Here is a 22032-nt window from a genome sequence, read left to right on the forward strand (position 1 = left end):
AATGCTCTCCCTAGAAGGCTGTAAGGCTGAAATGCAGGGGACATTTTAATGATATAATAAAAACTACCTCTTGGTATCATAACATATGGAGAATTGGAAATCTGGTGATTTGCTGTTGAGTGGGTCAAGCAGTTCAGGACGAAAGTCATTGCTGTGGACCAACAGAAATTTGCTGATTTGCTGTTGTGTGGGTGAGTGGTTTAGGAAGATTACTCATTATCTGTCTCTCTCAAGCACAGGCTTCCATCCCTTCAGATTTAGCTGCAAACAAAAAGGGCAAAGAAAAAGGGAGAAGACTTCTAAAAGTAAGTACCAGAAGAACAGTACGACTGACTTACATAAAGGGTGATACTGCAGAAGTGGTACAACTGACAGACACCAGTCATAATGGTGGTAAGCATTCAGCAGGTGTGTCACTCTGGTATGATAGGCCACTGTAGGCTTGACTACAGGCATCAAATTTAATTTCTGAATAATGCTGTCTTATACCCTTACTCAATGATAAACTATTGTGAGAAAAAATGTTATCAAAGTTCAGGACATGGTCAAAAAAAAGCTGAATGGCAAGGAGGGCTTGTGGAAAGTACAGTTGTATAAAATCTTACCATAACAGTAGATGTCCTTCTCTTCACTGTTGCACTATTTATAACATTAAGGATACCCTGCATAGGGCAGCCAGACATCCATCCAGTATACCAAAGCCTTAGGCTGCTTTAAGTTACACCATATGTCAAGTATTCTCCTCATGTAGAGTAGGGCATAAAGGTGACATCCGGACGTACCATCCTCAGAACTGAAATCCCCAGTAGGAATGCCAGTCCAAGTAAAATCGAGAGATAACCAGCACATCCAGAACAGAAATGGACCAGGGAGAGGAAGAGGGGAGGGAGGGAGTTAATACTGCAACAGTGAAGAGAAGGATATGTACAGCTGTGGTAAGATTTTACACAACTGTACTATGTCCTTCTATTTCACTGTTGCAGCATTCATAACATTAGGGACAATGCCAAAGCTCAGGAAGAAACTTGGGAGGTGGAAGAACGAACAGAGCTCTCTAGGAAGCCATGAAAGATAGCACTAGCAAAACCAGCTCTAGCTCTGCAAATTCCATCCAACTTGTAGTGCTTGGTAAAAGTATGCACAGAAGTCCAGGTAGTTGTCTCAAGAATAGAGTTAGTATCCAAACCCTTGAAAAAGCACCAGAAGAAGCCACAGCGCTAGTAGAATAAGCCTTTACAGAATAAGGAAGGCTCTTACCATGAAAAGAACAAAAAACATTTTTTTTGAAATCTAAGAAGAAACAGTCTGCTTCGATACAGATAATCCCAAGAAACTGGAATGAAAGGAAAAACAGCTGAACAGATTTCTTAACAGTCTTATCCAAATAAAATCTGAGATGTCTATACACATCTAACATGTGCAGCACCTTCTCACTAGCAGATCATGGAGAAGAAAAAACAGTGGGCAAATAAATAGACTGATTAAGGGACAACTCATTCACCACCTTAGGCATAAAAGGAGGATTAGTACAGGAGGACACACTGTCCTTATGAAACACCAAAAAAGGAGGACAAGCCATAAGGGCTTGAAGATCAGACACTTTAAGGGCTTGAAGATCAGACACTAGACTGGCAGAAGTAATGGCTAACAAAAGAACAGTCTTCCAAAAACAGTGTTGCAAGGAAGCTGAAGCTGCAGGCTCCAAAGTATCCTGAGTCAATTTCTCCAAAACAAAATCAAGATCCCAGGGGGAGGAAAAGGCTTCCTGGGAGGCCTAATGTGAAGGACAGCTTTAAGGAACTGTTTAGCTTCAAGCCTAAAAGCTAAAGGAGCAGATAAAGGCAGCCAAGCAGAGATAGCTGATAAATGGGCCTTAACAGAAGAATAAGCCAACCAAGCACTGAGCAATTCACACAGATAACATAGAACTAAAGGAACATCCACAGAAAGTGAATCCAGGTTATGAGAAAGACACCAAACAGAAAACCTCTTCCAATTGGATAGGGAGGGTTTCTTAGTATTATGTTTTTTGCCTCCTGCAGGACACCTAAGCACATCCTCAGAAAAAAAGGTGTCTGTGTGGAATCAAAATCCCATCACCCATACAGTAAAAGTTGAAGAGTGGACAGGTGGGGATGGGTGAGAGATCCCTTGAGCAGGTCCACCCTGTGAGGTAACTTGTGATGATTGCCCTTGGCTAAATGCAGAAGAGGGAACCAGTTTTGTCTCGGCCAAAAGGGAGTCACCAACAAGATTTTGGGAGACTTTTGCAATGACGGGAAAGGGAGGGAAAGCATAAAGAAACATCCCCTTCGAAGAGAAAGACAGGGTGCCCGCCATCCACACCAGAAGACCTGGGGCACTGGAACAAAACAGAGGAAGTTGTCTGTTCAGAGGGGAGGCTAATAGCTCTAGTTGAAGAGTACCCCACCGGTGTACTATGTCCAGAAACACATCCCTGTGAAGCATACATTTGTGGGATTGAGCTAAGGACCTGCTCAGAGTGTCTGCCACAATGCTGCATGAAGAGTGACTTGATACTGGACAGTAAGATCCCATACCAGGAGTGCCAACCAACTAAGAAGATAAGATCTTGTGTCCCACTGTTTTGTTTACATAACACATCATCGTGGGGTTGTCTGTAAATGCCTTGAGAGGTCCCAGGGAGAAAAGAGGATGAAAAGCCTTACGAGTCAGCAGAAGGGCTCTCATCACTTTGACACTGATGTGTTCCTTCTGTTGAAGAGGAGCCCAGACCCTCTGCCCCTTTATGAAGCCAAAAGTTGCTCCCCATCTCATGTCTAAAGCATCCGTGAACAGCTCCTGAGAGGGAAGAGGGGATGAAAATGGAGCCGTGGATTTAAGGACAACTGCTGGATCCACCAGTGGAGTTTCTTTTTGACACCAGGTAGAAGAGGAACTATAAATTCTAGGGGATGAGCACGCTGAAGCCAAACTGACTTCAGGAACCACTGAAACTTCCTCATGTGAAGTTTGGCCGGAGGGAGCATAAGGATGGTGGATGCCATGAAACCCAGAGCTCTCAGAAACTACCTGGCTGTAATGAAAGCCAGAGGAAGAAGAGTCTGAAAGGAGGACAGGAGGATAGAAGCCTTGGGAGGAGGCAAGGATGTCAGCAACATCAGTGTCTGAATCCTGCAGCCCAGAAAAACATGGTCCTGCAAAGGAGTTAGAGAAGACTTTTTGAAGTTTACTGTAAACCACACACACTGAAGAAAAGAGATGGCAAAATGGAGACTTTGCAAAAGGATCTCTGGAGAGGATGCCTGAAACAGCAGGTTGTTCAAGTAGGGAAACACTTGGGTACCTTGAAGCCTGCAAAAAGCTATCATAAGAGCGAGGCATTTGGTGAATACCCTTGAGGCAGCAGAAAGCGCAAAAAGCAAAGCATAGAACTGAAAATGCCAGGAAGCAACAAGAGAAATGCAAACACTTCCTGAAAAGGGGATGGACTGGAATATCGAGATAAGCATCCTTGAGATCCAAATGCACCATATAAGCCTGAGGAAGCAAAAGAGGGAATAAAGTCTGAAGAGACAACATTTGAGAAGTGGGCACCTGCAGAAAAATGTTTAAATGAGACAAGTCTAGAACTGGTCTCCAGGTACCCTCTTTTCTGGGTACTAAAAACATCCTGGAGTAAACCCCCCTCCCCCTTTGGACACTGGCACCTCCTAAATAGTACCAGAGTCAAAAGGTCCCAAAGCATCCGTGGGGCAAAACAGTTGTTCCCAAGGAGGCTGAGGAATACCCATAAAAAGGGGAAGGGATTTCCACATCCTGAAATACCCCTGGCGAATAATGGACAGAACCCAGAAAACCTGAGTAATCTTTAGCCAAACAGGGAGAGAGTCAGAGAGAGGCAAAGAGAAAGTGGAAAGTGGCTGGGAAAAATAGGACAGTAAGACAGCATCTGGTTCATCTTGGAAGGAAGAATTCTGAGTTTCTGAAGTCTGAGTAGCCTTAGCAGAAGGATCCCGCTTGCTCCCCTTTTTGTCCTTAGGAGGAGGGTGGGACTGTCTGTGAACAAAGGCTGGCTTATTGGAATAGTTTCCCCGGAATTTAGGAACAGGAAAAAAACACACATATTTGAGTTCCTGTAAAGCCTTCTCCTTATCTTGAAGAGACTTGAACAAATAAACAGCAGCTTCACCAAGCGTTTATTATCAAAATGGGCATCCGTCAACTTAGCCCTAATACTATCAGGTAAAGGCTGAAGCCAAGAATATCTCCTCATCACTGACCCAAAAGCAGCAGCTCCACAAGAAGCAACACCATTTGATGAGATGATGGGTCACCTGAGAGGAAGTCCCTAACAGGGAAAGAGCAGACGTTTTACCCTCAGAGTCTGGAAGATCAGATATAACCCGACAAGCAGAGACAGGAGAGGCAACACATACCTGGACATGGGTCTGATAATTAACAGCTCAGGTAACTGAGGTGTAAACCTTCTTACCTATCCTTTCTATGGTTCTGCTGGCTTTACCAGACCAAAGCAATTTGGGCTAGGAAATGAAATGAGACAGCTTGGAAGAGGCTACAGGCATCACTAAGGGGTCAGCAGCAGGACACTTGTACAAGAATTTACAGTCCTCAGGCGTCCTATAAAACCTACCGGGTTTCTTGGGAGCAGGGATCTGAGAATCAGGAGCTTTAGAAGCATTGGAAAAATGCATCCAACAAAGCAGCTAAAACAGGAGGAATAGCAGAAGGTTTAGGAGATTCCATCTGCAGCAATTCATAGTACCTCTTATGGATCTCAGAGACCTGAGCACAATACCATTTAAACAACTCCATCATCCTGGAGATTGTGTCCCCAAAAGAAATCTCTTCAAAGGGAGTATCAGGACTGGTAGATTTTTCCTCTGATCCATAGTCCAAAGGAGAAGGAATCTGAGAAGAGTATCCACGGGATTCCTCATCAGAATCCAACTACTACTCAGAGGAATCCTGTTCCCTAGGTCTTTTAAGGAGAGTAGAGGACCAAGGGGGAGCTGGAACAGAAACACCCTGAGGAGGCTTCAATGCCATCAAAGTACTAAACAAACCTTGAGTGAAGGCCTGTCACTCACTCTAGATCCTTACGGCAGGAGAAACATGTTTATTTTTTTTTTTTTTCTTTAAGGGATATCTGTCTTATAAAATTTGGAAGGCCCTGACCCAAGACAGCATTCAATAATAGTAGCTGGGACTTTTTCTCTGAGCAAAACCGGAGGAACACCCCTAGGCCCCTCGGAAATGATGGATGTCTGCAGCGCCTCCTTGGACTTGCTTAAAGCTGGATCCATGCCAGCCTCCAACGTGATTGCAGCAGTGGAATCAAACAACAAAGCTGGGTGAACCTCCCGAGCATTCAATCACCTTGGGAGAAAGGTCCAACGGAGGCTGAACAGTGGAAGATTCCAGCATAGGCTTCTTGGCTGCCTACTTCCCTGATGGCTGTCCCTTGGGGCAGGAAGTTCCCTCCAAAGTTATCTTTGACGAGAAGTTTAAGTTGCTGATTCTCCATATTCATAACCAAAGAAGAAAGTCTACTAAGCAAAAGGTTTTAGTACAAAAACTTGACAGATGGAACAAGACGTACAATTGTGCGAGGCGCCAAGGAAAAACTAACATTGTCTGCGGCGGTCTTTATGGGGAATCTGTCTCCTACTGGCATTTACCCTTCTTGGATGACATGAAACCCCACAAGCAACAAAAAGACAAGTAGAAAAGGAATGCCAATGGGGCACTTACCTGCAAAGGCTCAGTGAACCAGCAATGGAATGTAGGCATTCAGACCGACAATCAAGAAATGGCATTTGGACTGGCAGCAAAGAAGTTGTGTGGATGGCACGTCCGGATGTCACCTATGCCCTATGCTAGGAAACAAGTGATGCATAACGTACGTGTTATGCAGCAACTTAAGTCTTTGGTATATTGGCCAGACATCTGGCTGCCATAGGCAGGGGATCCCTAATATTAAGAATACTGCAACAGTGAAATGGAAGAAAGTACAGTTGTGTACACTTACCATAAATGTAGATGTTCGAGTGTATTCACTGTTGCAGTCATTACACTTGGGTTATCTTGCTGGCAGGCTACCCTCAGTCGGCCTGAATTCCAAAGTCTAGGACTGGCGTCAGTTGCTGTCGCCTCTTCCCTGACGTCATTGTGCCAGGGTTATAAAAGATGCAGCCGACGCCATTATCTTCAGTTTTTCTTGCCCCAGATGTCAGGTGTCCCCAAAAGGGAAGGCTAAAAATACGCCAATAAAACATGCATGCACCAAAATATATTATACCTTCATCTACAAGCAAATACACCACATAGGTTGTATAGATTAGAGAAGTGCAGCTAGTTCCAGCAAAAAGAGATGAGGGATGGTGGGTGGGTAACCTGGACTGCAACAGTGAATACACTCAAACATCTACATTTATGGCAAGTGTACACAACTGTACTATGTTATTTGTGTTTCACTGTTGCAGTCATTACATTTGGGTTGAATCCCAAAGCTATGGTTGCGAGGCTGGAGCTAAATAGCATTAGGAGCGGCTATTAGGCCCTGCAGAACTGCAGTGGCAAAGCCTGCCCTGGATTTAGAGTAGAGTGGTAAGTGATAGTGCTTTGTAAAGGTGTACAGTGAATTCCAGGTAGCAGCTTCTAAAATGTCTTTGGTTGGTACTCCCCTGAGGAAGGCTGCTGAAGTGGCTGCTGCTCTGGTTGAATGTGGCATAATGCCCTTAGGCACTGGCTTGCCATGTTGTGAATAGCAGAAATGAATGCAGTGGCCTATCCACTTTGAAATTGTCTGCTTTGAGATAGCCTTTCTTTGTGATCCTGCAGCATATGCCACTAGTAGTTGCTCAGTCTTTCTGAAAGCTTTGGTTCTGTTCAAGTAGAAGCGTAGCTGTCTGTGTATGTCCATAGAATGCAGAATTCTCTCCCCCTTATTCTGTGGGTTTGGATAAAAAGTAGGCAGATGAATAGTTTGGTTAAGGGCCACACTGGACACTACCTTAGGCATAAATGTCGGGTTTGTCCTTAGAGAAATCCTGTCTGGATGGAAAATGATAAATGGTTCCACTGCCATGAGTGCCTGTAGCTCTGAGACTCGTCTTGCAGAGGTTATTGCTAGGAGCAGAGCCGTTTTCCAAGATAAAAACTTTATCAGCTGTAGTGGCTGGCTCAAAAGGGGGTAGAGTGAGTTTTTCCAAAACATAATTGAGGTCCAATGGAGGTATTTGTGATCTCCTTGGAGGCCTTAAGTTTTTGGCTCCTCTGAGGTATTGCCTTAACAAAGGATGAGAAAAGATTGGTGGCTCTGTATTGTAATGAGCCGAAATGGCAGAGGTGTGAATTTTAATTGATGAAAAGGATAGGCCTTTGTCCAGCATCTCAGTTAAGTATTGCCAAATCTGAGGAATATTTGGTACTGCTCTGTCAATTCCTTGTGCCTGGTTCCAGGCACAGTATCTCTTCCATTTTCCAGCATAGGATTTTCTAGTACTAGGCCTCCTGGCCTCCAAAATGACATCCATCACCGCTTTAGTGAGAGGTGTGTTTTGTATCACTACATTATCCGCCATGCTGCCAGATTTAAGATCTTGAGTTGGCTGTGCAGGATCTGATTGTTTTGTTGGGACAATAGGTGAGGTATTTGAGATGAGGTCCAGGCTGGGCATTGAGACAAGTTCCTTAGGACTGGATACCAGTACTGGCGGGGCCAGTCTGGGGCAGTCAGTATCATTTTTAGCTTCTCGTCTGACCTTTAGGAGTACCTTGGGGAGGAGAGGCAGTGGGGGAAAGGCATATACTGTTAAGTTTTTCCAAATGAAAGATAGGGCATCCACTTTCCATGCTTGTCTGTGATAAGTCCTTGTGCAAAATCTCTTTAGTTGGCATTTGCGAGGAAAGGCAAACAGGTCTATGTCCGGGCATCCCCATTTCCTTGTTATCATGTTGAAGACTTGTGGATCCAATTTCCACTCGTGGGGATCCATGAGGTTTCTGCTTAGTTCGTCTGCCAGAGTATTTATTTTTCCTGGCAGGAATTGTGCCTGCAGATGTATTTGGTAAGTCAATGCTGTGTCCCACAAAGTCATGTCTAGTCTGCAGAGGGGGTTAGAATGAGTGCACCCCTGCTTGTTTATATACCACATGACCATGGTATTGTCCATCTTTATCAGTAGTTGTCCCGGATGAAGTAGGTCCTTGAGGGCTGTCAGGGCTTTCTGAACAGCTAGCATCTCTTTTTGATTGATATGTAGATGCATTTGGTTGGCGGACCATATGCCTTGAATACATCTTCCTGCCATGTGTGCCCCCCAAGGCATAATCTGATGCATCAGTTGTCAATGTCTGCCTGGCTGGGGGTAAGGTGACTGGCTGTCCCTTGTTCTGGTGACAGGCCTTCGCCCACCATCGAAACTCCTGTTGCAGGCAGGGAATGAGAGTAATTATTGTTTCCAGGCTATGGCAATGCTGAGTCCAAACACTTTTTAGGTACCACTGAAGTTTCCTCATATGCAGTCTTGCATATGGAATTAGTAGAATGCAGGATGCCATGAAGCCGAAAGCCTGCAGAATTTTTCTTGCAGATAACTGGGCCTTTGTTGCCAACAGTTTGAAATAGGTAGTCAGTTGCCTTTGTTTGTCTGGCGTGAGATAAGCCATCTGGGCAGTTGTATTTAAGCTTGCACCCAGGAATATTATCTCTTGAGAGGGTACTAGTTTTGATTCCTGTTCGTTGACTGTGTACCCTAGGCATGGTAGTAATCTCTTTACAAACGCCAGATGCTGTAGTAGAATGTCCTTGTTCTCTGCTTGTATGAGGAAGTCATCCAAGTAAGGATATATTTGTATTCCTCTTTTGTCTGCAGAATGCGATTACTGGTGCCAGGCATTTTGTGAAGACCCTGGGCGCAGTAGATAAGCCAAAGGGCAGTGCTGAGAATTGGTAGTGCATTGAGCCAGCTTTGAATCTGAGGTATCTTCTGCATGTTTGTCTGATTGGGTCATGCACGTATGCCTCTTTTAGGTCTAAAGTCACAAGCCAAGCCTTCTTGCCCAGCAAGGGCAGAAGCTGCTGTAAGGTCAACATTTTGAATTTTCGTATATCCAGATATGTGTTTAGAATAGATAGGTCCAGTATTGGTCTCCAGGCTTTGTCCTTTCTGGGTACCAAGAACAGTCTTGAATAAAATCCTTGTCCCTACTCTTGTTCTGGTACTTGTTGAATGGCCCTCATGTCCATGGGGGATGAGACTTGTTTTTGTGCCTCTGCCCATTGGTTTTTTGGCAGGTCTGGCCAACCGTTTGCCCTTGGCAGGGTATGAAAGCGAAACTTGTAGCCCTGTGACACTATGTCTAAGACCCATTTGTCTTGGGCTATTGTGTGCCAATTTTCAGAAAAAAGTGCTAGTTTTCCCCCCTAAAGGTGCTGCCAGAAGGTAAGTGCTTGGCGCAGGCAGGGGGAAGTCATTGGGACTGTTTCCTCTAAGGCTGTGATTTGTCTTCTCCACTTTTGGAGGTAGAAGCACCCCATTGTTTAGACCTGTATGAACCTTGGGGATGGGATCTGCCTCTTGGGCGTCTGTATCTGCCCCTTTGTGGTCTGTCTGACACTGGAAAGGACCAATTCTTTGTAGGCCAGTGTCTGCTAAATCTTGGAGGCTGTACCTGTAAGAAATCACTGACTGTTTGCATAGATTTAGCTTTGTCCTCCATTTTCTTTAACACCTCTTCTGCTTTAACACCAAACAAAGTATCATGCTGTAATGGAGCATCTAATAATTTTGCTTTAACATGATCTGGTAGATTTTGTTCCTTTAACCAAGCATGCCTCCTAATGACAGAACCCGTGACAGCAGCCCTGCAGGAGGCCGCCAAAGAATCAAAACCACATTGCAAAGTATGCTTTCCAACTTGCTCAGCTGCTGCAATAAATCCTGCATTTCTTTGTTTTCTGCACCTTCAGAATTTATCAACATTTTCTGTTTAAGCAGTGACATAATATATTGCTGATATTTGAGCATATGAAACTGACAATTTAAAGCCCTTATAGCCAGGGTAGCAGAGGTGTAAATCTTCTTTCCCCATCTGTCTAATGCCCTAGAATCCCTGTCGGAGGGAATAGGGTTTTTTGCAGTGGATGCCTTGACCCCTTTGGGACCCTGAGAAATAGTTTCTGGGTCAGCAGCAGGCTTTTTGAAAAGGAATTTATGAGAGTCAGGCACCCTGTAGTACCTGTCTGGCTTAACTGGAGCTAGAGGTAAGGAGTCAGGGGTCAGTCTGGACTCTGAAAATACATCATCTACAATGTCTAACACAGGCGGAATAGCTAGGGGCCTGTGTTGTGGGAATAAAAGGAAGTCTCTGAGCCTTTTGTTAGATTCAGAAAAGTCTTGGCTCTCCCAGTGGAAATGTTCCCTCATGGTATGCAAGGTTTCCCCAAAAGAGTAATCCTCAGGAGGAGAGGCTTTAGGGATGGATTCTTCAGCATCAGAATCCACATAGGGAGGAAGAGAGTATTCCTGATCAGAAGAGGAATCTGAAGAAATGGAAACCTGATCTGAAGATTCATATTCTGTCTCTTGCCTAGGCCTCTTATCAGGAGGGGGATGGGAACCCCTGATCAAAGTAATTAAGTCTTCAGCCATTTTGAGCATCTATTTTTTGGGCATGGACGCCCGACCATGAGGTTGTTGTACTTGTTTCTTTGTCTTTAAAGATGCTTTAGTCTTTGCCTTTGTAGCTGGAGTCGCTTTAATGTACAATTGAGTGGGTCTGAAAACACCCTCAGAAGCCGATGCCTGCTCAGCGGCTCTGGACCCATCTGAAGGAATAGTTTCCAAAGGTCCAATACCTTGAGCTTCCAGCGGCCTAGGCAACTCCACGTGGGAGTCTATAGCGGCCTGCAGGTCCAAAGTAGCGGGCGTCAGGGGCTGAGAAAGCGCCTCACTGAGAGCCGGCGAACCGGCGACTGGCTTAGAAGAAGCCTTGTCGTCGGTTTTAGACCTCGGATGCCTGTCCTTTTCTTTATCTTTGCGTTTCTTGTGAATTGCGGTAGTCGGTTGGCTATCCGACGACATCGTGTAATTAAATCTTCTGCCAAAACAGTGAAATGCAAAATCGTACCGGCGCTTTATAGTGCGCTTGTTAAATCTAGCACAAAACCAACAACAAGCAACGTCATGGTCAGGGCCTAGACAAGGAATACAGTAAGAATGAAAATCCCTATGAGTTATTTGCTTCCCACAAGAAATGCAATTATTAACTTTTTCTGACATCGGTCTGGAGCAAGAAAAAAGTTTCCCCAACGGGGTACTTTGCTTTTAATGAATACTTTGGATCTGAAATTCGAACACGAAAATCTCAGGAGTCGGCCGACCGGCATTTGCGAACTGCTTCTGCTTCGGGCACCGCGCGGCAAGAAAGACTGAAGAAAATGGCGTCAGCTGCATCTTTTATACCCCTGGCACACGGACGTCAGGGAAGAGGTGACAGCAATCGATGCCGGACCTAGACTTTGGAATTCAGGCCAACTGAGTGTAGCCTGCCAGCAGGATAACCCAAGTGTAATGACTGCAACAGTGAAACACGAAGAACATCATCAGCTACAGTCCTTGCCAGTGAGTAGCCAACTTCTGTGAGGAGTGATGGAAGCTTATTCACCAGCAGCAGTTTTAGATTTAGAAACATATTCTAGGGACTTCAGTGCCCAAACTTTTTGCATACATGCAGACTGTCAACATGCCCCTTCATACATAAGGTGATGTCTGCTTTCTGGAACTCAGTAACAAATGTGTGTGCATTCCAGGCAGCATCTCTGTAAGCCGCTTCTTGCCAATCCTTGGATGAGGCAAGGAGTGATTATCCTTTTATCAAAGGCCAAAATTCCCGTGAGAGTTAGGAATATGCTGCCAGTTTATGCATGATGGACTTAATCTTCTGCCTATTGTGTTGCCAAATGGGATCCTGAAATGAACCCTAGAAGTGGTGCCGTTGTCCTCCCTCTACTGCTACTAGGAAAGTACAGTTGTGTACCTACCATAAATGTAGATGTTTGAGTGTATTCACTGTTGCAGTCATTACACTTGGGTTATCCTGCTGGCAGTCTACCCCGCAGTCGGCCAGAATTCCAAAGTCTAGGTCCGGCGTCGGTTGCTGTCGCCTCTTCCCTGATGTCAGTGCACCAAGGGTATAAAAGATGCAGCCGACTCCATTTTCTTCAGTTTTACTTGCCCCAAATAGGTAGGCTGAAAAAATTATGCCAAAAAACATGCATGTACTAAAATAAACAATTCCTTCATCTACAAGCAAATACACCACATAGGTTGTATAGAATAGAGAAGTACAGAAAAGTCCCAGCAAAGAAAAGGGGGATGGTGGGTGGGTAACCTGGACTGAAACAGTGAATACACTCGAAAATCTACATTTATGGTAGGTACACAACTGTACTATGTTCATCGTGTTTCACTGTTGCAGTCATTACACTTGGGTTGAATCTCAAAGCTGAGGTTGGGTGGCTGGGCCTAAATAGGATTAGGAGAGGCTACCAGGCCCAGTAGAAGTGCAGTGGCAAAGCCTGCTCTGGATTTAGAGTAGAGAGGTAAGTGGTAGTGCTTGGTGAAAGTGTGCACTGAACTCCAGGTTGCAGCCTCTAAAATGTCTTTGGTTGGTACTCCTCTGAGGAAGGCTGCTGAAGTGGCTGCTGCTCTGGTAGAATGTGGCTTAATGCCCTTAGGCACTGATTTACCATGTTGTGAATAGCAGAAGTGAATGCAGTGTCCTATCCATTTTGAAATAGTCTGCTTTGAGATAGGCTTTCCTTGTGATCCTGCAGCGTAAGCTACAAACAGTTGCTCAGTTTTTCTGAAAGCTTTTGTTTTGTCCAAGTAGAATCGTAGCTGTCAGTGTATGTACAAAGCGTGCAGAAGCCTCTCCCCTTTATTCTGGGGATTTGGATAGAATGTTGGCAAATGAATGGTTTGGTTGAGCCACACTGGATACTACTTTTGGCATAAATGTTGGGGTTGTCCTTAGAGAGACCCTGTCCTGATGAAAAATGATGAAAGGTTCCACTGCCATTAATGCCTGTAACTCTGAGACTCTTCTTGCTGAAGTTATTGCTAGGAGCAGAGCAGTTTTCCATGATACGAATTTTATATCAGCTGTATTGGCTGGCTCAAAAGGAGGCAGTGTGAGTCTTTCTAAAACAAAATTGAGGTCCCATGTAGGTATTGGTGCTCTCCTTGGGGATCTTATGTTTTTTGCCCCTCTGAGGTACTGTCTTAGTAGTGGATGAGAGAAAATAGGAGGTTCCTTATTGTAATGAGCTGAAATGGCAGAGGCATGGATCTTAATTGATGAGAAGGAAAGGCCTTTGTCCAGCATCTCAGTTAGGTATAGTAAAATCTGAGGTATATTTGGAACAAGTGGTTTGAGTCCTTGTGCCTGGTTCCAAGCACAGAATCTCTTCCATTTTTCTGCATAAGATTTCCTAGTGCTGGGCCTCCTGGCTTCTAAAATGACATCCATAACAGCTTTAGAGAGAAGTGTAGTCTGAGTGGCTATATTATCTGCCATGCAGCCAGATTTAAGGTTCTGAGTTGATTGTGCAGAATCTGATTGTTTTGTTGAGTCAGAAGATGAGGAATTTGAGGTAAAGGCCAGGCTGGGCCTTGAGACAAGCTCTTTAGGATTGGGTACCAATGCTGGCATGGCCAGTCTGGGGCAATCAGGATCATTTTTGGCTTCTCGTCTGACTTTTAGGAGCACCTTGGGAAGAAGAGGCAGTGGTGGAAAGGCATAAACTGTCAGGGTTTTCCAGCTGAATGATAGAGCATCCACTTTCCATGCTTGTGAGTGATAAGTTCTTGTGCAGAATCTCTGTAGTTGACAGTTGTGAGGGGAGGCAAAAAGATCCATGTCTGGGCATCCCCATTTCCTTGTTATCATGCTGAAGACCTGTGGATTTAGTTTCCATTCGTGAGGATCCATGAGATTTCTGCTTAGTTCATCTGATAGTGTATTTTTCTTTCCTGGCAGGAATTGTGCCTGCAGATGTACTTGATAGGACAGTGCTGTGTTCCACAAAGTCATGGCTTGCCTGCAGAGGGAGTAGGCATGTGTGCCCCCTTGCTTATGTACCACATAACTGTGGTATTGTCCGTCTTTAGTAATAGTTGTCCTGGATGTAGTAGATCCTTGAAGGCTGTCAGGGCATTCTGTACAGCTAGCATCTCTTTTTGATTGATGTGAAGATGCATTTGCTCCTTGGGCCACGTGTCCTGAATACATTTTCCTGCCATGTGTGCCCCCCAGGCATAATCCAATGCATCTGTTGTTATTGTCTGTCTGGCTGTGGGTAAGATGAAAGGCTGTCCCTTGTTGTGGTGACAGGCCAGAGCCCACCATCAAAACTCCTGTTGCAGGCAGGGAATTAGAGTTATTAGTGTTTCCAGGCTGTGGCAATGTTGAGTCCAAACACTTTTTAGATACCATTGTAGTTTCCTCATATGCAGTCTTGCATATGGAATTAGTAGAATGCAGGATTCCATGAAGCCCAGGGCCTGCAGAATTTTTCTTGCAGGGAGCTGGGTCTTTGTTGCCATCATTTGAAAGTAATGAGTCAATTGCCTTTGCTTGTCTGGCATGAGATAAGCCATCTGGACAGCTGTATTTAAGCTTGCACCCAGGAATATTATCTCTTGAGAGGGCACTAGTTTTGATTTCTTTTTGTTTATGGTGTACCCTAGGCAAATTCGTAATCTTTTTACAAATGCCAGATGCTTTAGTAGAATGTCCTTGCTCTCTGCTTGAATAAGGCAGTCGTCCAAGTAGGGGTATATTTGAATTCCTTTTCGTTTGCAGAATGCAATTACTGGTGCCAGGCATTTTGTGAAGACCCTGGGCGCAGTAGATAAGCCAAAGGGCAGTGCAGAGAATTGGTAATGCATTGAGCCAGCTATGAATCTGAGGTATCTTCTGCAAGATTGTCTGATTGGGACATGCAGGTATGCCTCCTTGAGGTCCAAAGTAACTAGCCAAGCCTTCTTGCCCAGCATGGGTAGAAGTAGAAGTTGCTGCAGTGTTAACATTTTGAATTTTGGAACATCCAGGAAAGTATTTAGGATTGACAGGTCCAGTATTGGTCTCCAGGCTTTGTCCTTTCTGGGTACCAGGAAAAGTCTTGAGTAAAATCCTTGTCCCTGTTCTTGCTGTGGTACTCTTTGAATAGCTCTCATGTCCATGAGAGCGGAAATTTGTTTTTGTGCCTCTGCCCTTTGGTTTTGTGGCAGGTCCGGCATACCTTTTGATTTTGGAAGGGTGTGAAAGTGGAACCTGTAACCCTGAGAAACAATATTCAGTACCTATTTGTCTTGGGTGACCATGTGCCAATTTTGTGAGAAAAGTGTTAGCTTTCCCCCTAAGGGTGCTGCCAAAAGGTAAGTGCTTGGCGTTTGTAGTGGGAAGTCATTGGGACTGTTTCCTATAAGGTTGTGATTTGTCTTCTCCGCCTTTGGGGGCTGAATCACCCCATTGTTTAGGTCTGTATAAGCCTTGGGGCTGAGATCTGCCTCTTGGGTGTCTGTATCTGCCTCTTTGTGGCCTGTCTGACACCGGAAATGACCAATTTTTTGAAGGCCAGTTTCTGCTAAACCTGGGTGGTAGAACCTGCAAGAAATCCTTTACTGTCTGCATTGATTTTGCTTTATCCTCCATTTTCTTTAACACCTCTTCTGCCTTAACACCAAACAAAGTATCATGCTGTAGTGGAGCATCCAATAATTTTACTTTAACATGTTCAGGTAAACTTTGTTCTTTCAACCAAGCATGCCTTTGAATGACAGAGCCTGTAACTGCAGCTCTACAAGAAGCCTCTAATCAATCAAAACCACATTGCAGAGTATGCTTTCCCACTTGTTCAGCTGCATGCAATAAATCCTGCATTTCTTTATTGTCGGACATTCTGAGTTTGTAAGCATATTATGTTTTAACAAAGACATGAGGTACTGTTGATATTTAAGCATGTGAAACTGGCAGTTTAAAGCCCTTACAGCTAAAGTAGCAGAAGTGTAAACTTTTTCCCCCCATCTATCCAGAGCTCTAGAATCCCTATCAGAGGGGACAGGGTTTTTTGCAGTGGAAGCCTTAACCCCTTTGGGACCCTGAGAAATTGTTTCTGGATCCACAGCAGGGTTTTTATAAAGAAATTTATGAGAGTCTGGGACCCTGTAGTACCTGTCTGGCTTGACTGGTGCAGGGGGTAAAGAATCAGGAGACAGACTGGATTCAAAGAAAACATCATCAACAATGTCAAGCACAGGGGGGATAGCCAGGGGCTGTGGTGAGGCAATAAAAGAAAGTCTCTGAGCCTTTTCTTGGATTCTGAATAATCCTGGCTCTCACAATGGAAATGCTCCCGCATGGTGTGCAAGGTTTCCCCAAAAGAATAATCCTCAGGCAGAGAGGCTGAATGTATAGATTCTTCTGCATCAGAGTCCTCATAGGGAGGGAGAGAATATCCCTGATCTGATGAGGAATCAGAGGAAAAAGACACCTGGTCAGTGTCTTGCCTAGACCTTTTATCAGGAGGGGGATGGGAACCCCTGATTAAAGTAATTATGTCCTCGGCCATTTTAAGCATCTGTTTCTTTGGCATGGATGACTGTCCAGGAGAATGCTGTACTTGTTTCCTTGTCTTTAATGGCATTTTTGACTTTGCCTTGGCTGCTGGAGTGGACTTAATAGTTAGCTGTGAAGGTCTGAAAACACCCTCAGAAGCCGATGCCTGCTCAGTGGCTCCGGACCCATCTGAGGGAATAGTTTCCGCAGGGCCAATACCTTGAGTTTCCAGAGGCCTAGGTGTCTCCATGTGGGAGTCGGATACGGAATGTGGCTCTGAGGTAGCGGGTGTCAGGGGCTGTGAAAGCACCTCACTGAGAACCGGTGACTGGTCTGGAAGAGGCTTTGTTGTCGGTTTTGGACCTCGGATGCCTGTCCTTTTCCTTGTCTTTGCGTTTTTTATGAATTCCGGTAGTCGGTTGTTCTGATGGCATTATGTAGTTAAACCTTCGGCCAAAGTAATGTAAAGCAAAATCAAACAGACGCTTAATAGTGCGTTTGTTGAATCTAGCACAAAACCGATAACTAGTAAAGTCGTGGTCAGGGCCTAGGCAAGGAGTACAGTAAGAATGAAAATCCTTATGAGGTATTTGCTTCCCACAAGAAATACAATTGTTAACTTTTACTGACATCGGTCTGGAGCAAGAAAAAGTTTCCCCAACGGGGTACTTAGCTTTATTGAAGACTTCGGTTCTGAAATTCGATTTCGAAAATCTCAGGAGTCAGCCGACCGGCACTTGCGAACTGCTTTTGCTTCGGGCACCGCGCAGCAAGAAAGACTGAAGAAAATGGCGTCTGCTGCATCTTTTATACTCCTGGCACACTGACGTCAGGGAAGAGGCGACAGCAACCGATGCCGGACCTAGACTTTGAAATTCTGGCCAACTGCGGGTAGCCTGCCAGCAGGATAACCCAAGTGTAATGACTGCAACAGTGAAACACGATGAACATCTGGGATTCACTGAAAGCCTTATTTTCAATTTAGTGTTAGTAAATAATGAGGTTGACTTTCTGACACATGCAACAACTGTCAGTTTAATAATCAGGCCCCAAACAAAAGCAGACGTTCCTACACTGGGCCCTGACTTTGGCCAAGACCAGGCACAATCAGAGATCTGTGTTTAAGCACTAATTGTGTGGTATTTAAAAAAGCACACTTTAGGAGGACCTTCTGAAGTGCATAAATGAAAAGAAAGGAAGATTCTTCAGAGTACAAGCCACTTATTTACACTTGGTGACAAGTTTCCTTAAATCTGGCACAGACATGACTGACAAGGGCCAAAGGCAGTATGCATACATGAGGAATACAGAAGGATACACTCAAGTGCTCCACTCCCAGCAGAGGATCACTCGAAGTAAGATGAAGGGGCTAAGAAAAATTACTGAGAAAAAACATCTGGCACAAAATATCACTTTGTGGTTTCACACACAGGCAGTACCTCCCTCAGAGTCTGCTACTCAAAAGTGATGTTTCCACTTAATCCTTATGTCTCTGTCATTTCATTTATGTGCAAAATATTGAATCAATAAAGGTGCTAATTTAAGAAAATGATATGAACTATAAAGACCCTTGAGAACTCAATAAAAACCTGTAAGGCACAATGTTCGGATATGCAGCAGCATATTGCTTATGCAGTGAAAAATCAGTAAAAGTTTTAGCTCCCTATACTACTAACACAATTTGTGCAGTTACACACAGACTACATGACCTCAAAAGTCTATCATCATTCTGTGGTAGTAGTAGTTACTTAAAATGAGTAAAATGAGTCATAAAATTACATAAATGAAACACAAATTATTCCAAAGCAGAGTTACTGCCTCCTGGTATTACAGAGACTGATAGCTTAAGGAAACAGACATGAAGAGCAGCACATAGCAGAGGCAAGACATTAAACCTAACAAAGCTGTAACTGGCTCTAAATGACAAAATTAATGTAAAAAGAAGACAACAGAGTTGACAAGATAGGAAGGGGAAAATATATCATTCACAATTCCATGACCTCTACATGTTTTTTTTTCAGGACCCACATTACTTCCACCCAACACAATGCATGATGGATTGATCTTCAGACATCTTGTTATACCATGCAAAAATTTCACTTCATCAGGAAAAAAACATACTAAATTATTAATCACAAATTTAAATAGAAACCATAAATCAAATAACCTTCCTTAGAGCTAATCATATATTATTTTGGAAAGCAGATAATTGTTTTGGCAGCTAAATATGTCTGCAATGTTACCACCAAGACTCAACGATACTTTAGGAAGAAAACATATTTTAGCCTTAAAATGAATTGATTAGCTCTGAGAAAGCTCATGTGATTTATGATTTGCACTTAAATGTGTTCAATATTTAGTACGTATTTTTCTGATTTAAGTTCTGTTAAAGTTGGAATGAAAGGGCTTAACTGCTTAGCAAGCACGTCATGTCTCAGTGAAATGTTTCTCAGTTTTAAGTAGCAGTTTTCACTTTGTTGGCAAAGGAAGGTTTTTGCTCATTACATCAATGCTATTTAGTGTAACCCCCCCACACCTCAAATGTGTAGATTATTGCCTCATATTTTTGGTCTGTTCCACATAAAATGTGTGGCTTTCTATCTCAAAACACTTTGGAATGAAGTCACTAAATAATGATGTACATTTGAGAAGTTTCAGACTTCACAGCCTTCAGAAAATGCATGCTAACACAAATCCTGTTATTATAGCAACTTTCTAAGTTAAGAGCAAGATTTGAAATCTGCTTCTCTTTTTGGGCATTTGTCTCTCCATTATTTCAGACTTTGTCCAGATTTCTTGTGCTAAGAGGAGAGGTATATAACCCCATGACATTTCGCGGGGCACTGAGTCTTGAGGCTCTCTGAACTAAGGGCTTGGGACTCAAGTTCCAATGGGAGGGAGCTTACAGTAGTAATAATGGGAGAGAAGTTATAGTAGTACCAGACGACAATCGGTTCAAATTTTCTCACCTAGGAGGTGAAATTTGCAATGATACATAACAGATGCCACCTGTAATGTCCTAGTTGTCAGTTAAAGCATCTTTCTAATGACGGTATTACACTTTACTCAGCTGCAAAAACAGTAGTGCTATTTCCTGTGTCTTTTGCCTGGACTGTAGAGAGCAGATTCTGCTACTTACCTCTCCCTACCCATTTTCAAGATCATAAATGTGATGATCTAGACTTTCAAAATACTGCAGCCCTGCCTCTGTCTCAACAAGATGGCATTGATATTCAATGAGTACATCAAGAAAATGGCAAAGCAACCGATCTTCTACAACTCAGTGCCTTTAGCCTTGGCAAAGTACAGTGAAATAAGGTAAGAAAATTCAACATAGTTCTCGATCAGTTTAACTATGGTGACTACCCATTACTTGTGTTTATAAATCAGATCTGAAATGCACTACTTTAAGCATTTCAGGATGACAGAAATATGTTTGGGGGGGGGGGGGCTGGATACAGTACATAACACAGTTTTACAAAGCTTGAGTGCACTTACCTAGGTGGAGGAAGATTTTTCTCTTCTTTCTCCAAATAACGAGCTTGAGTTAATGCAACCTTCCTAGTCATGCACTGTAATGAAAAACAAAGGGTTACATTATTTTCCTCTTTTGCAAAAAGGAAACATTATATGCTAAACACATTATTTAAATGGTAACTCTTCCAAGTGAGTATGCCTTTTTACTATTCATTTTTGGGCAAACAAGCATTCAGTTAAGGGTTTAAATATATTAAAATGGAGATGGAGAAATTGGCATGCAGAAGACATCATTAACTGTGCTAATCTGTCTAAACGAATGTCCATCAAATGATGTTTTAAGGTTTTGTTGCATCATTTCTGCCAGTAGTAGACAAAGTACAGTTGTGTTGAAAAATACCTTATCTGCAGATGTTCAAAGATGCTCAGTGCTGGATTAATGTGAACTCTTGGGACTTCTGGCATGACTCCCATAGCTTTTCACTCTTCCCTTCTTGAACAGGGGCTCACGCCCTCACATGAATGTCAGCCTGCTTATGGTATAAGAGTTAGGTCTGCCTGTACCATCTTCAACTCTTTTCTGCTCCTCTCAGATGCAGGAATCTGGTCTGGTGCTGGAGCATTAGCTGCCCAGGTGGCATACGCCTCCAGGGACGGTAACCCAACCAAAATAAATCCACAGCTCCCTCTCTAAATATTAGGCAAACCTGAGGAAGAAGGGCACCCTTGTACGGTAGAAGAGAGGGAAGATGAGGAAAGAGATCACTGCGTATCCACACCAACGCCCTAAGTGTCTGTAGGCAAGAAACAGTGGGGTGCACAGTAGGAAATATTACTTTAACAGAGAACATACTCAAATAGCTACAATTATACAAGGTTTTTACACAGCTGTAGTATGTTCACTGTATTTCTCATTGCTGCAGTAGTACTTACTGGTGTGATTCTCAAAGCTTATGGACCAGTGGGTGGTTTTCCCTGACAAGGGAATGGTTGTAGTAATCTAGATAGCATGACCACAGCAAAACTTGCTCTAGTTCTAGAGGTAATGTTCAAGTTATAATGGTAATAGGGTCTATTTTGTGAAGGACATGCGTCCTTACGTTCAGTTGTGAGTGTTCTGCCATTTCACAATGAACTGATCGAAGGAAGGACACTGAGGAAACTCGGAGCTATAATATATAACATTAAGTATCCTGTTTTTTGTTTATTTTGTTCTTTATTTCTTTGTTATTTATAGCACTTTGTGTACTGTGTATTTTTCTAGCTAGTTTCACTGTGTGTGAGGTATTAACTGGAAATTGTCCACTTTTATTAAGCATCTGTTGGGTTGTTTGTTTCTGATAACTTGTTGCAGTTAAACTCTTTTTTCTAGAGGCTACTTTAGCTGTTTAAAACTTTCATTTAATGGCTCACTGCTGCTTTTCAGCTGTGAGAAACATTTCTGCAGTTTGTACTAAGTAGTGGGGATATTTGTAGCATTTCCATATTCAGGCTTGTATTGGGGCCTACAGTTTGTGGAGGCTGTGTGTCTGAGCACATATTCAGGGACATCTTGGTTTAGCCAAAGCCATCAGGCATTTCAGTGAGAGAGAATTGTTTGAGGTCATTGGCTGACTGAGGTCACCTGGACTACAGCTTAGACTAAGCACCTCATTGGTTCTTTTGAGATTTCTTTCTTAAAAGCTGTCTGAGGTTTCAACTTTTTGTTACGAAGAAGTTCAGTTGTGAGTGTTCTGCCATTTCACACTGAGCTGATCGAAGGAAGGACACTGAGGAAACTCGGAGCTATAATATATAACATGATGTATCCTATTTTTTGTTTATTTTGTTCTTTATTTCTTTGTTATTTATAGCACTTTGTGTACTGTGTATTTTTCTAGCTAGTTTCACTGTGTGTGAGGTATTAACTGGAAATTGTCCACT

At 43.4% G+C, this 22032-nt stretch overlaps 1 protein-coding gene across 1 annotated transcript in view; it reads right to left on the reverse strand.

Annotated features, from left to right (window-relative positions):
• The window catches only part of SPTLC1 (serine palmitoyltransferase long chain base subunit 1), a gene marked incomplete at its 5' end in the record, with an annotated part of 1612539 nt that overhangs the window by 3411 nt on the left and 1587096 nt on the right, over positions 1-22032 (reverse strand). Inside the window, one exon of the mRNA XM_044060319.1 lies at positions 20131-20204. Within this exon, the coding sequence (XP_043916254.1) occupies positions 20131-20204 (74 nt within the window). The remainder of the gene's footprint in view (positions 1-20130; positions 20205-22032) is intronic.

Source organism: Protopterus annectens, chromosome 2.part0 (genome assembly GCF_019279795.1).
Source record: "Protopterus annectens isolate FY-2018-M chromosome 2.part0, PAN1.0, whole genome shotgun sequence".
Classification (NCBI taxonomy): Eukaryota; Metazoa; Chordata; order Ceratodontiformes; family Protopteridae; genus Protopterus; species Protopterus annectens.